The sequence below is a fragment of the Dendrobates tinctorius genome, unplaced genomic scaffold (genome assembly GCF_039654945.1).
Source record: "Dendrobates tinctorius isolate UK_male_01 unplaced genomic scaffold, ASM3965494v1 ptg000019l, whole genome shotgun sequence".
Classification (NCBI taxonomy): Eukaryota; Metazoa; Chordata; class Amphibia; order Anura; family Dendrobatidae; genus Dendrobates; species Dendrobates tinctorius.
In genome coordinates this window covers 68,149,990-68,163,554 of record NW_027361687.1, presented here as the reverse complement: position 1 = coordinate 68,163,554, position 13,565 = coordinate 68,149,990, and the positions used below count along the sequence as shown (strand labels likewise).

The following is a 13,565-nucleotide window of genomic DNA, read 5'->3' as shown; positions in this document are numbered from 1 at the left end:
CTGTCTCCGGCCTGTGTATCCCTCTCCCTCCTTCTCTTTATGAAATATGCATGCCGAACAGATGTCCTCATCCCCCAGCCAGTCCTGGTCCTCTCCCTCTGCCCCTCAGCCAAGTCACAGGAGCCATTCCAACGCCTCCCTCTCCCATCCCCAGGGCTTTCCCATCCTGCCAGCCAATGTCGTGCCATCCCAGCTGTTTAATATGTATGATGGAAGGCTCTGCCGCGGCCAATGAGCGCCGCCACCTCTTCCTCATGTCACCCTATATATAGAAATATATGGGGCTCCCAACACATGGGTGTATGCGTACGGCCATCCTATATGTGTGTCTGGGAGCTCAGGACACAAACGTCTTCCCCCCTGGACCTGAAGAAGGAAACTTTACCTGACCCTGCTCCCAGCATCCATGGACACCTGAAGAGGGGGCCGCCGCCACCGTGTCACGGCCATGTGCAGGTAAGGGCCCAGGGGTCTGCACAAGGGGAAAGGGTGGTCCAGGCACTGCATCCGGGGGCAATGTGGAAAGTTCACAATGAACTAATAGAACACGGAATTATCTACTTATCTGTCTATAGAATATCTGTATTGTATCTGTCCATCTGTACAGCTCTTCATAGGCTCATAATCATCATATCATGTCAAATTATATCTATTCATCTCAGATTTATCTATATCTATCTGATATCACAGGCATTTCCTTTATCTATTATTATATCTATTATCTCTATCTATGTATCGCTGTCATATCCATTATCTATCATTTCATCTATCTCTCAATTTATCTGTCTTTCCATTAGTTGATCTACAGTATATCTATGTGTCATTATGCATAGATACCTGTCTTCTCTTACCTACGGATGTATATCTACGTTAATCTATTGACCTCATATCTATCTATGGATAAATATATCTATCTATTATCTATCTATCTATCTATCTATCTATCTATTATTAGCTATCTATCATCTATCTATCAATGTATCATCTATCTATCTATCTATCTCCATCTATCATCTATCTATTTATCTATCTATCATCTATCTATCATCTATCTATTATCTATCATCTATTATCTATCATCTATCTATTATCTATCTATCTACTATTATCTATCTATCTATCATCTATCTATCCCATATCTATCTATCTATTATCTATCTATCTAGCTATCTATCATCTATCTATTATCTATCTATTTATCTAGCTATCTAGCTATCTATTATCTATCTATCTATCTATCATCTATCTATTAGCTATCTATCTATTATATTCTCTCGGCCAACCAGGGTTGCCAGGTCCCTTTGTGTGTAAAGTTTCTGGATGTGCTTCAGCAGTGGATGGCAGTGGTCCTCACCCCGCATCTGTCGCTTAGATTTGCAGTCATATGCTTCCTCCCCGTCTGGGGTGGTTTCCTCTCCACTGACAACAAACAACGTTCGACACCAAAACACAATCTCCTACATTGTCATAGGCTGCAGTCTGAGCCCAGAACTCTTTATCCTAACAGCCATTAAACAGTTAACTCGCAGCAGAACAGATCCCAATGTGACATGCCTATCATGTGAATGACAGCTGTCAATCACAGCGGGATCTGCCACTGATGACCCGCAATGTCTCGGTGATTGAGTCTCCATATTTTATCACTCATTTGTGTATTTAGTATAAAACCAGAGGATATTATAAAGAGACAAAGAGATGAGTGTCCTTGTCAGAGGAGCTTACAATCTAGACATGGCAAGCCTGGACGCTGCCGACTACAGCGTAATAATAATAATGAATAATAATCCTGGTATCATTATTCGGTCGTCTCTATGAACCTGTCATCTGTAAACCTAATAACATTTGGCAAATGATGATGAAACACAGAGTCCTGGTGACTGACAGGGGCCATACATTACCTCCCAGTGGTCCATGCTCCCTGCTACAGTGTATCATTCATCTGGGGCTTTCATATCCGAAATGATATGTTTGTTTTGTTTTCTAATTCCTACTGATAATATTAGTTGTGTTTTAAGTATGTTATTATCAACAATAATTACAGGTACAATTCTGTATTATTATTATTATCTATCTATCTATTATCTATTTATCTATCTATCATCTATCTATTATATATCAATTATCTGTCTATCATCTATTATCTATCTATCTGTTATCTATCTATCTATCTATCTATCTATCTATCTATCTATTATCTATCATCTATCTATCTATTATCTATTTATCTATCTATAATCTATCTATTATATATCAACTATCTATCTATCATCTATTATCTATCTATCTGTTATCTATCTATCTATTATCTATCTAGCTATTATCTGTCTTTTATCCATCTATCTATTATTTATTATTATCTATCTTCTGTATCTATCTATCTATCTATCTGTCTATCATCTTATCTATCTATCTATCTATCTATCTATTATCTATCTGTCTATCTATCTATCTATCTATTTATCTGTCTATTATCTATATATTAATCTATTATCTATCTATAAATCATCTACCTATTATCTATCTATCTATTATGTATCTAAGCAAAAAAAAACGATCAGCACCTCCTAATGTGAACACATGCAAGCTGCGAAAACTGACAAAAAGAACACAGCAGCACATGTGCATGAATCTAGGCCATGTGAAAACACAGAAAAACATTAAAAACATTCAATTTAGATTAAGCTTCTCAAAATTTTAGTAATAGATGAAAAATGAAGGTTCTTTGTGCACAAATTGGCCAATTCATGTATGCCCTCCATCTGAAGGGTCCCTATTATCTATCTATCTATCTATCTATTATCTATCTATCTAGCTATCTATCTATCATCTTGTATCAATCTATCTATCTGATTCCTTTTATCTATCTTTCTATCTATCTATCTGATTCCTTCTACCTTGCCATCTGTCTATCTATCTATCTATCTATCTATCATCTATCTATCTAGCTATCTATCTCTCATTTATCTATCATCTATTTATCTATCTATTATCTATCTATCATCTATCTATCTATTATCTATCTATCTATTATCTATCTATCTGTTATCTATCTATGTCTCATCTATCTATCATCTATCTATCTATCTATCTATCTATTATCTATCTATATATCTATCTATCTATCTATCTATCATCTATCTAGCTATCTATCTCTCATCTATCTATCTATCTATCTATCTATCTATCTATTTATTTATCTATTATCTATCTATCTATCATCTATCTATCTATTATCTATCTATCTATCTCTCATTCCTTCTATCTGCTTCCTTCTATATTTGTATCAATCTATCTATCTGATTCCTTTTATCTATCTTTCTAGCTAGCTATCTGATTCCTTCTATCTATCTATCTATCTATCTATCTCTCCACACATGAGTTGCATAGGATGTGGATGTCTGATAGGATTTCTCTGGCAGAGGTTACATTAGGCACAAAGGGACAATTACAGAATCTGTACAATTGATCACTGACAAACCCCTAACTTGTGACAGATGGGCGATTCAGCACGGAGCCTTATGTCAGCCTGACAATCCTTTCAGATCTTTTTGCCTGTTGAATGTAGCTTTCAAAACAACTAACACAATACAGGATTTTTCAATTTAGTTGTTCAAAAAAGAACCCCCCAAAAATGGAAAAAAGTTATTTTAAAGGTTAAAAGTTTTAAGCTAACCAATACAAGCAAAAAAATGTTTCTTTTATTTTGTAACAGTTGAATTATTTATAATATCCCATATAAGTTGACTTATGTTTTCATCTTACTCACGATTTTCAGCTTAAAAAGTGAAACTGTAAGAAAACAATCTTAGGTATTAACATATTTTAGTTAAAATCCAAAATCAGATAAAATAGTCATTTTGATTCCAAGTTCACCTATTTTCTTAATTACTTGTTGAACAAAAAGTTGTTATAAAAAATGTTCAAAATATAACTATAAAAAGCTATAAAACTATAACTATATAACAATACCTAGGAAAACATATATAAAAATAGTGTAAAAGATAGCTATAAAAAAGAATATATTTGTGGGGAAAAAAAATGAAATTTTTGATGAAATTATGAAAATAGTCATATTTTTCCCCTTTACATTTACATTAACTCCTTAGATCCCACAAGTGTTCTAAAAACCCCTAATTTCTGTAAAACCCCCTGATATTCCTAAGTTCACTCCATTGTATGGATTTACAAGCAATTAGGGAATTTCCTCGGATCTCGTTAAATCCCAACTTTCCTTGTTCTGTCACTGTAGTCTTTTTTTTCAGAAGCTCACATTTCATTAAGCAATAAACACCTTTAACGAGGCTCCAGTGGGCCGTGTTATTGCTTATATAAGGAGGCTCGCAGCCGGTAGAAACTGGATACCGCTTACATTTCATTTCATAGGGCGCAGTTATTCTGGATCGAGTATGACACGAGTAAAAAAAAAAAAAGTAGGTTGTTCAACTTTACGACACATGTTACTCTGTCAACGGCCATTAATGCCGGCAAAATATCATCAGGTCCTGGAGAAATTTCAATACATTAACCCCATTGTCCACACTAATGAGCCGAGCGTGGAACTACCTCATTCATTAAAAAAAAAATGCCACTTCATCGAGCACAACCCATTTCTTTTTCTCATTTTCTTCTGTGAATTGGTAAAAAAAATTTTGAAAAATTATAAAATAATTTTTGGAGATCAAAATGTTGACATAAACTAAATATAGGTAAAATTAATAGTAAAAAATCAAATGGTCAGTTTTTAATGTTAGTTTTTCTCCCACTACTCTACTGAGTATTTTGTCTTTTTGTTTTACTCTGACATAAGGCTCCTGAGATATGAGGTTTTTTTTATTTAGTGCAAGTTTTTATGGTCGTTACTAAGAGGGTGGTGCTTATTATGCAAAGCAGCCAATAGACACGCCCCCATGATAAAGACCATAGAAATTAGTGGTTGCTAAAAGTCCACATCTCTGGATCCTTATGGAGGATTTAAAAAAATAAAAAACGGAATACTTTAGACCCGGTGACTTTTTTTCTTTAATTCTACCTACATTTAGTTCACTTCAACCTTTAGATTTCCAAAAATGTGTTTAATGATTTTTCGAAACTGTTTTTTTTTTTCTTTTAACTCTACCAATTCTCAGAAAGAAATGACAAAACAATAGGTCTTTAAATGCCCATTGGGTCCTAAGAGGGAACGTTTTCACACATAAGTTTCTGTTGAATTTTCATTGACTTCTCAAATCTGAGATTGAGTGCCCAGAGTAATAAAGAAATTGAGTTTAACCAATGAAAATATGTTAAAAAGTTAGTCGGAGTATCGGACTGATTTTACTGAATTTTTATATCATCTGTTTGTTTTATTTAAAAACTTTATTAATAACAGATGAGTTCTGACAATGGACATATATATATAGTTGTACACACACGTAATTCGATGATGACAACTGTTATAGATGGTGTCTGCCAAAATGAAATAATGTCTTCTTTCCTCTGCGAATTTTACACCTTAATCCCCTCAGTGTTTCCAGAATCCAATCTGTAAGATTGCATTAGTGGTTAGCGATGCGCCCTACAATCCGGAGAGCTCGGCCACGGTAATCAGATGAAATTCCCAGGTCTGGAACAGAAAAGAGGCCATATTTATCCTGTTTTCCTCCTGACAATAGGTGCGCCCATTAATCATCAGCAGCCCCTCCGCCTACCTACATGTCACCATGGGATAAGATGGAGAGAGGGGGTGACATACAGTATTATCTGGAGTTATTCACCAGGGAGGAGCAGCACTTACTTTAAATGGCAAATACAAGGCCCCATATCAGATCTGAGGCTGTAGAGGATGTACAAGGGGCAGAATAATCCATAGAGATCACCTTACTGGTGCATGTATAGATATATAGAGGAATGGATGGCTAGATTACAGAAAGAAAGAAGCAATGAAAAAAAATAATTCAAAGAAAGAACAAAACAACTGAATAGAAAGAAAGAAAAATAGATATATAGATAGAAAGAGAGAATTTGAGAAAGAAAGGAAGAAACATAGAAAGAAAAAGCAAATAGCTGGATAAACAGATAGATTTCAGAAAGAAAGAAAGAAAAAAATAAAGAGCTGAATAGATAGATAGACAGAAAAAAAGAAAGAATACTATGAAACATAGATTATATTATCTATCCATTATTTGTTATCTATTTTCTATCTATCCATTATGTATCTATTTTCTATCTATCTATCAACTATCTATTATCTATCTATCTATCATCTATCTATCATCTATCAATTATCTACAGGTGCTTCTCACAAAATTAGAATATCATCAAAAAGTTAATTTATATCAGTTCTTCAATACAAAAAGTGAAACTCATATATTATGTAGAGTCATTATAGAGTGATCTATTTCACGTGTTTATTTCTGTTAATGTTGATGATTCTGGCTTACAGCCAATGAAAACCCAAAAGTCATTATCTCAGTAAATTTGAATACTTTATAACACCAGCTTGAAAAATTATTTTAAAATCCGAAATGTTGGCTTACTGAAATGTATGTTCAGTAAATGCACTCAATACTTGGTCGGGGCTCCTTTTGCATCAATTACTGCATCAATGCGGCGTGACATGGAGGCGATCAGCCTGTGGCACTGCTGAGGTGTTATGGAAGCCCAGGTTGCTTTGATAGCAGCCTTCAGCTCGTCTGCATTGTTGGGTCTGGTGTCTCTCATCTTCCTCGTGACAATACACCATAGATTCTCTACGAGGTTAAGGTCAGGCAAGTTTGCTAGCCAATCAAGCACAGTGATACTGTTCTTAGTAAACCAGGTATTGGTACTTTTGGCACAATCAGTGATGGTTTGGGCATCCATGTCATCTGCTGGTGTAGGTCCACTGTCTTTCATCAAGACCAAAGTCAGCGCAGCCGTCTACCAGGAAATTTAAGAGCACTTCATGCTTCCCTCTGCCGACAAGCTTATTGGAGATGGAAATGTCATTCTCCAGCAGGACTTGGCACCTGTCCACACTGCCAAAGTACCAATACCTGGTTTACAAACACCAGTATCACTGTGCTTGATTGGCCAGCAAACTCGCCTGACCTTAACCCCATAGAGAATCTATGTGGTATTGTCACGAGGAAGATGAGAGACACCAGACCCAACAATGCAGACGCACTGAAGGCTGCTATCAAAGCAACCTGGGTTTCCATAACCCCTCAGCAGTGCCACAGGCTGATCGCCTCCATGACACACCGTATTGATGCAGTAATTGATGCACAAGGAGCCCCGATCAAGTATTGACTGTATTTACTGAACATACATTTCAGTAGGACAACATTTCGGATTTTAAAATCATTTTTTCAAGCTGGTGTTATAAAGTATTCTAATTTACTGAGATAATGACTTTTGGGTTTTCATTGGCTGTAAGCCATAATCATCAACAGAAATAAACACGTGAAATAGATCACTCTGTCTGTAATGACTCTATATAATGATTTTCACTTTTTGTATTGAAGAACTGAAATAAATTAACTTTTTGATGATATTCTAATTTTGTGAGAAGCACCTGTACGTATATATTTAATGCAATATAATAGTAATAATAGTTATTATTAATTCACAATAATATATGATATAATAGTAATAATGATTATTATTATTAATTATATATTATAATTTTAATGTACAATAATACATATAATCTATCTATCTGTTATCTATCTATCATTTTTCTTTGGTTTTAATATGTCTTGTTTTTTTTCTATTTGTTATACATTATACAAATAATCATTGCCTATATTGATAGACCTCAGCACTGAACAAGTTAACATTAACCCCAGCTGTTGGTGCTAGGTAAAGCATGAAATTTAGACTTTATGGCAGATTAAGAGAACATTGTATAGCCGCCAGCATTTCTCATTCCCCAGCTCGCCTGTAGTTACTTTTCATTATAGTCATTGACAACCAGTGGATGTGACTTTTCCAGGTGCTTCCAAACAGGAAACCCTAAACTGTAAAATCTCAGCACTAGTAAATTAGGTGACTTCAAAAACTTTTTGGCTAAAGGACAATTGATATTAAATAGATATATAGATATGAGATAGACAGATAATAGATAGATAGATAGATAGATAGATAGATAGATAGATAATAGATAGATACTGTAGATATGGGATAGATAGATAGATAGATAGATAGATAGATAGATAGATAGATATGGGCTAGATAGATAGATATGGGATAGATAGATAGATAGATAGATAGATAGATAGATAGATAGATAGATATTGTAGATAGAGAGACAGACTTAAATTGCTGTTTACATGGGTGGAGAGGAGGGTATACTGGGAGGAGCGTCTATCTGTGCCACATTCCCACTGGGACCCCCATGGAGTTGAGACCTTTTCAGACACATTGCACAAACAGCTGTGTTGGGTTCCATATGTCTCCAGTGGTAGAATCTGTGACATACGGGCTAATTTAATATACCCCCCCACCCAGACCTATTCTCCATCCCCCTCCCTATGTCTCTCCTTCCCATCCATCCACCACCTGTCCTGTCTCATGAGACCCTAGAGAGAAAAATGCATTTTCATTTACATCTATCTTTATAAAATGTGCTGCATTCCCCCCGGGCTCCGGCCAGTGCCTTTGGGTGCTTGGTTCTATCCCTCTCATTTGTCCTCTCCGTCAGCTCCACTTAGTGTGAGAGGAGAAGACACTTTACTCTCGAAATAATCTTTGACTGTGATATCAGCACATTTTTCTTTGGCCTGTCATCCATCTTTCCCTTGTTCCAGGCTTGTTTCTGGGTTATTTTCTCTCCATTAATGTTCCGCCACCTTCCCCTGACACATAATATATTTGCCATTACTATGACATCTTATTCTTCCTGACTAATGCATTATAGTTTGCATGTGTACACAGATATTTATGCCCTGTTCCTATAGGTACTATTTCTTGTGTCTGTAAGTACTTAAATTGTCAAATCTGGGAAACCTGGGAGATAACCATTGTGGCTACTCTGACTGCTCCAAGTAGCTATATCCAGTTTGTCAAGACTTCTGAAAGGCGCAGGACTGAATTTGTATTATTTGTATTTCTGGCTAGATGAAGGGTTACTATGGCTGAAATGTCGCGTTGTCTACCTTACGTTTATACCCTAGCTATATAATTTTAAGGATGGAATGAAAGCTACGTTTTATCCCTATATCTTTGGTGCCTCTGAATTTTTGGATCGTTTTTAGGCAAATGTAGTCATGCAGAGGGCCATTCTGTTATAGCTTTAGACTTAAAGTATTCCATTCATCTTTACACCTTTATGAAAATGAGAGTTGTTGTTACACATTTATTGGACTGGCATCAGTTGACCTCCAGTGATGTATAAAAATATATAGTTCTATTGGTTTGAATGGATACAGAAAGTAGATGTATAGTAAACTTGCCATTATATTTCAGATTTTGGTCCCGCCATGGGTGCAATATCACCTCATGGTTCATGCCTGGTGACCAAATAAACCATTATGTTTTAATACCTATCCTGGACACTTTATAATTATTTATAGTAAATGACATAATATATCATGCCTTTACAGAATATTCCAATTCTATATTTTTTAAGAACATAATTCCAAGAAAGAGAATCAATGGGCTTAATCTGGACCCATTATGGTACCAGAACCAAAGTTTTCATCCTGTCTCTCGATAAATCAAGACTGTAAGATTGACAATAGACTAAATAAGACAGCCTAATTCACTGTTGATCTAAGATGTGGATTTCAAGAGGGGAGAATCATTGGCGACTTTTGAAATGTTGGAAGCGTATTTTCACACTTTTTTAATACCAATTCACTAGGTATTTTCCATGATTCTGACAATATTTCAACTAATTTATCTGATGTAGCAGTATGGGCAAAAGTTAGTTAAGATTTTTTTTCATTTTTATGATAGGAACAATCTTACTATATGAAACTTATTCCGACCATATTGAAGGATGTCTTTCTGTATGTTTTGTATTGGGTTTCTGTGTTGCTGTGATATAATTAATAGTTGAAACTAAAGGATTTATTGTGCTTCGAATAAACCTCTGTTGACTCGCTTTTCCTTTTACAACATTCCCAAGCGTATTACTTCTTTTTTATTTAGCTTTATATTCATGTGTGTGGTTTTATTCTTCTCCTACATACCATAGTACCTCATTCTCATTAAATTCACCTTTTATCTTGCTGGCACAACTCCCTTCATAGCCATTAAGGAACTCTTTTATAATCTCTCTATTTCTCTTTTGTTCCAGGGGGAAAAACAAAAACAAGAGAGCAGAGAGGAAAATAAAGGCTTAATCTCAGCTGAACACTTTTATGAGTTAAATTTTTTCTCTTAAGTGCATTGTGCAAGCCCACAAAAGCGCAACGTGCCTGAAAGCGACACATTTCACAGTCAACCCATACATTCCAACGTGATCCATGAGATCCAAAAGACAGTCTTTCTTGAAGCACTTTATCTACTGATCTGGGGAATTCAAAGGGACAAAATCAAAAAATCTTGAAAGAGGAAGGATGTTAAACTCCGAACAAACAGAAATCCCCGCTCATTCAGAGACTGAATCCGTGTTTAGTGATTGTGGAGGTGGAGGGGGACTAAATGACGCAGGTGGAATCAGTTTATGTGGAGAAACACGGATTTGCGAAGCGAGTGATGCAGTAAAACGAGAGCTTCAGCACTTAAGTAGAGAGGAGAGGCGCAGACGGAGGAGAGCGACAGCCAAATACCGCACAGCACATGCTACACGGGAACGCATACGGGTGGAAGCATTTAATTTGGCCTTTGCAGAGTTGAGAAAGCTTCTGCCAACTCTTCCCCCCGACAAAAAACTTTCCAAAATTGAGATCCTACGACTAGCTATCTGCTACATCTCCTATCTCAACCACGTTTTAGATGTGTGATTGCTTCAAGGTGCAATAAATGGAGTTATAGCTCACCCTCTTTCTTTTAATGCTGCTGTCTTCAGCTTCAGACTAAGACTTTACTACAGAGGAATAACTTTGGGGCCATGTTTTTCTTTTCTCTTATGGATTTTTGTAAAGTCCCCACCTCCCAGCGTAGAATGTAAAGCACCTGCTTTCCAGATATCTCCCATTCTGGTCACCAGTCCCAAGCTTATTCCACATAGTAGTCACATCTTCTCATTGTTATGGACTTCATGGGATATGTATGTGGAATTAGGACCATCAATTATATCTACCTATGAATATAGTTTAAACAAAACAAATACTTATTAATAACAATATTGTTCATCTTCAACGAACGCTGAAGACCATATTAAGGGTCATGAATTCTTGCTAAATCTCCAGACTTATGGTCAAGTTGCACTTGTTCATTGTTTAGTGAAGGTTGGTCTACAAGAACTTGGTTTATCTAAGATAACTCCCAAGACAAATAAGTGCAGTGTAAAAATAGATAACTATGGGGTCTTAGAAGATGGGGACCTTATCAGTGAAAGCCTTTGAATTCTTCTTCACAGGCACCATAGACAGCCATTGGTTGTGGACTTCTCCCAACAGGGAATCTTTAGAGCTCCATTTATTGATCCATCCATATGTCTCATTGAAATCAAGTAGCTCTCATATTTAAAACATATGTTCTATATAGCGTGACCTATTGGCCTTCTTTAGATTACTGCCAACCTCCATGTACAGTTTACTATTGGTATAGTGGAATAAATAGTCCGTTTCTAGGCAGGAAGTTACTTACTGACAATAAATTATCAAATGTGCACTTTCCTTTCATATGAAGGTCTATATCTAGTTGATTAGTCTTTGTTATTTGGATGGTAATGAGGAGAATTGTGTCTACAAGTCTTGGTTGCTTGTAGTTGGTTGATACATCTTCAGTGAGGGGTTACCAAATTCAAGAGACTCTGTCTCTATTAGCTCATGGAAAACTCCAGTAGTTACGCTACATAAACGACATCTTTGAAGTTTTCTTTGAAATGATCTATGGCAAATAGAAAGAAAGGTAACTGTATAATAACTCCAACTTCAAGTAACTCATATTCAGAAGACTCAATGCAACAACCAATACTACCTACTCTAGATAGGAGCATGAAGGTCTGCAATGTAGATGATTTCGTAGCCAAAGGTAACAAAATCTGCTCCTTAATGACTAGATAGACTAGGAATTTGGAAATTTTAATTGTTCAGATAATGTTCTATCTTCCGGACAAGGGTGTACATACCATTAGGGAGCCAGCAGAAAGAAGGATATGTTTATGCTCCTAGTTCCTCCTGGTTGGTGTTGACAAGGAGATGGCTTCTCTAATATCGAGGCCAACTGGTCAAAAGATCACCACCACCCCACAAGGGGTAGGAAGGTAATCGAGCACTGAGACCTTTAATGGTTATATATTTGCTATAGGGCCACCTCTCTTGGATGTACTCAGGACATTCTAACTTTTCGAACTAATTAACTCAAAAACTCTTAAGGCCTTTCAGAATCCATAAAATCTGTACAGCAATGATGAAAATTCTTCCTTGGATTTTGCAGCGCAGGGTTACATGACATGGAGCAGAAAGGGGATGCCGAGATATTCTGAAAAAAACAACACAATCTATAGGTTGAAGTCTTTTAATCTAAGTTCTCACCTCATGCTGATTCTACATCTACACTCTAGCTCCATTATCTTTCCCTTTGTGGCTTCTGTCGCCTTTGTTTCATGTTCATTCCCTTTAAGAGACCCAAAATTTATGTGCCAGGAATTAAGAAATTAATTTATTTTTATTTATTTATATACGTCATTATTTATTTGCTGTGTTGTGCACTTTTTATGAGGAAAAACAAGAAAATTACTCAGACTTGGGTGCTGACCTCTGACCAGAACTCGAGTTTTACCTCCGTTCTGCCACGAGAGCCTCCATTTGTCTGTAGATATATTTGATGACATTTAAACAAGCTCTTGAAAACAACTGTAAATACCTTGACAATGTTTTATGTGTTTAGAAGGAATACAGACTATTTATGATTTCTTAAAAAAGTTGAAGGATTCAATTAAAAAAAAATTAAAAAAGAATCGCGTTTCGGTCTATTTATTTGACAGTACTTTTGTTTGCATGGTTTTAAATTTTAATGTAGGCTTATTCTATCACTGTCATGGTTTCCTTCACTTTTGTCTAACAAATAGCAGGTAAACATAGTTTCCAACATTGCTGACGGCGTCTAAGCTCTGCTTAACCCTGCCCCTCTTGAATATGCCCTGGCCCTCCCAAAACACCCACTTTTGGATGCGGTCTATAAAATCCCAGACCTATTTTAAGCTCAGTGGTCCTGGTCCACAGTTGGCAATTATGGGGGACGTATTCCCTCAAGGGGTCAACACTGAATGGTGACTCCCGTAAACCTCTCCAGTTACATGGACTGCTCAGCTGGTGTATCTAGGACTTACATTTGTGATATTGTCTGAGGTGCCATTATATCTAAGCCTGTCATGTGTGATACTGATAGGCTGAGATGGTGTGTCTAATTCTAATATGGGTATTACTGTGTTGCTGAACTGTTGTATCTAAGCTTATCCTGTGACATACTGTGCAGCAAGCTGGTACATC

General features: G+C 36.2%; 1 protein-coding gene across 2 annotated transcripts in view; it reads left to right on the top strand.

Annotated features, from left to right (window-relative positions):
- NHLH1 (nescient helix-loop-helix 1) overlaps positions 1 to 13,033 on the top strand; it is a 158,730-nt gene extending 145,697 nt beyond the window's left edge. The window contains exons 1-2 of one of the 2 annotated variants that reach the window (XM_073567183.1): positions 182 to 456; positions 10,262 to 13,033. In XM_073567183.1, the coding sequence (XP_073423284.1) occupies positions 10,524 to 10,910 (387 nt within the window). In that variant the 5' untranslated portion in view covers positions 182 to 456; positions 10,262 to 10,523 and the 3' untranslated portion in view covers positions 10,911 to 13,033. Of the gene's footprint in view, positions 1 to 181; positions 457 to 10,261 lie in introns of those variants that run through there. The other variant, XM_073567184.1, reaches the window with a different exon arrangement.
- Positions 13,034 to 13,565: the final 532 nt, after the last annotated feature.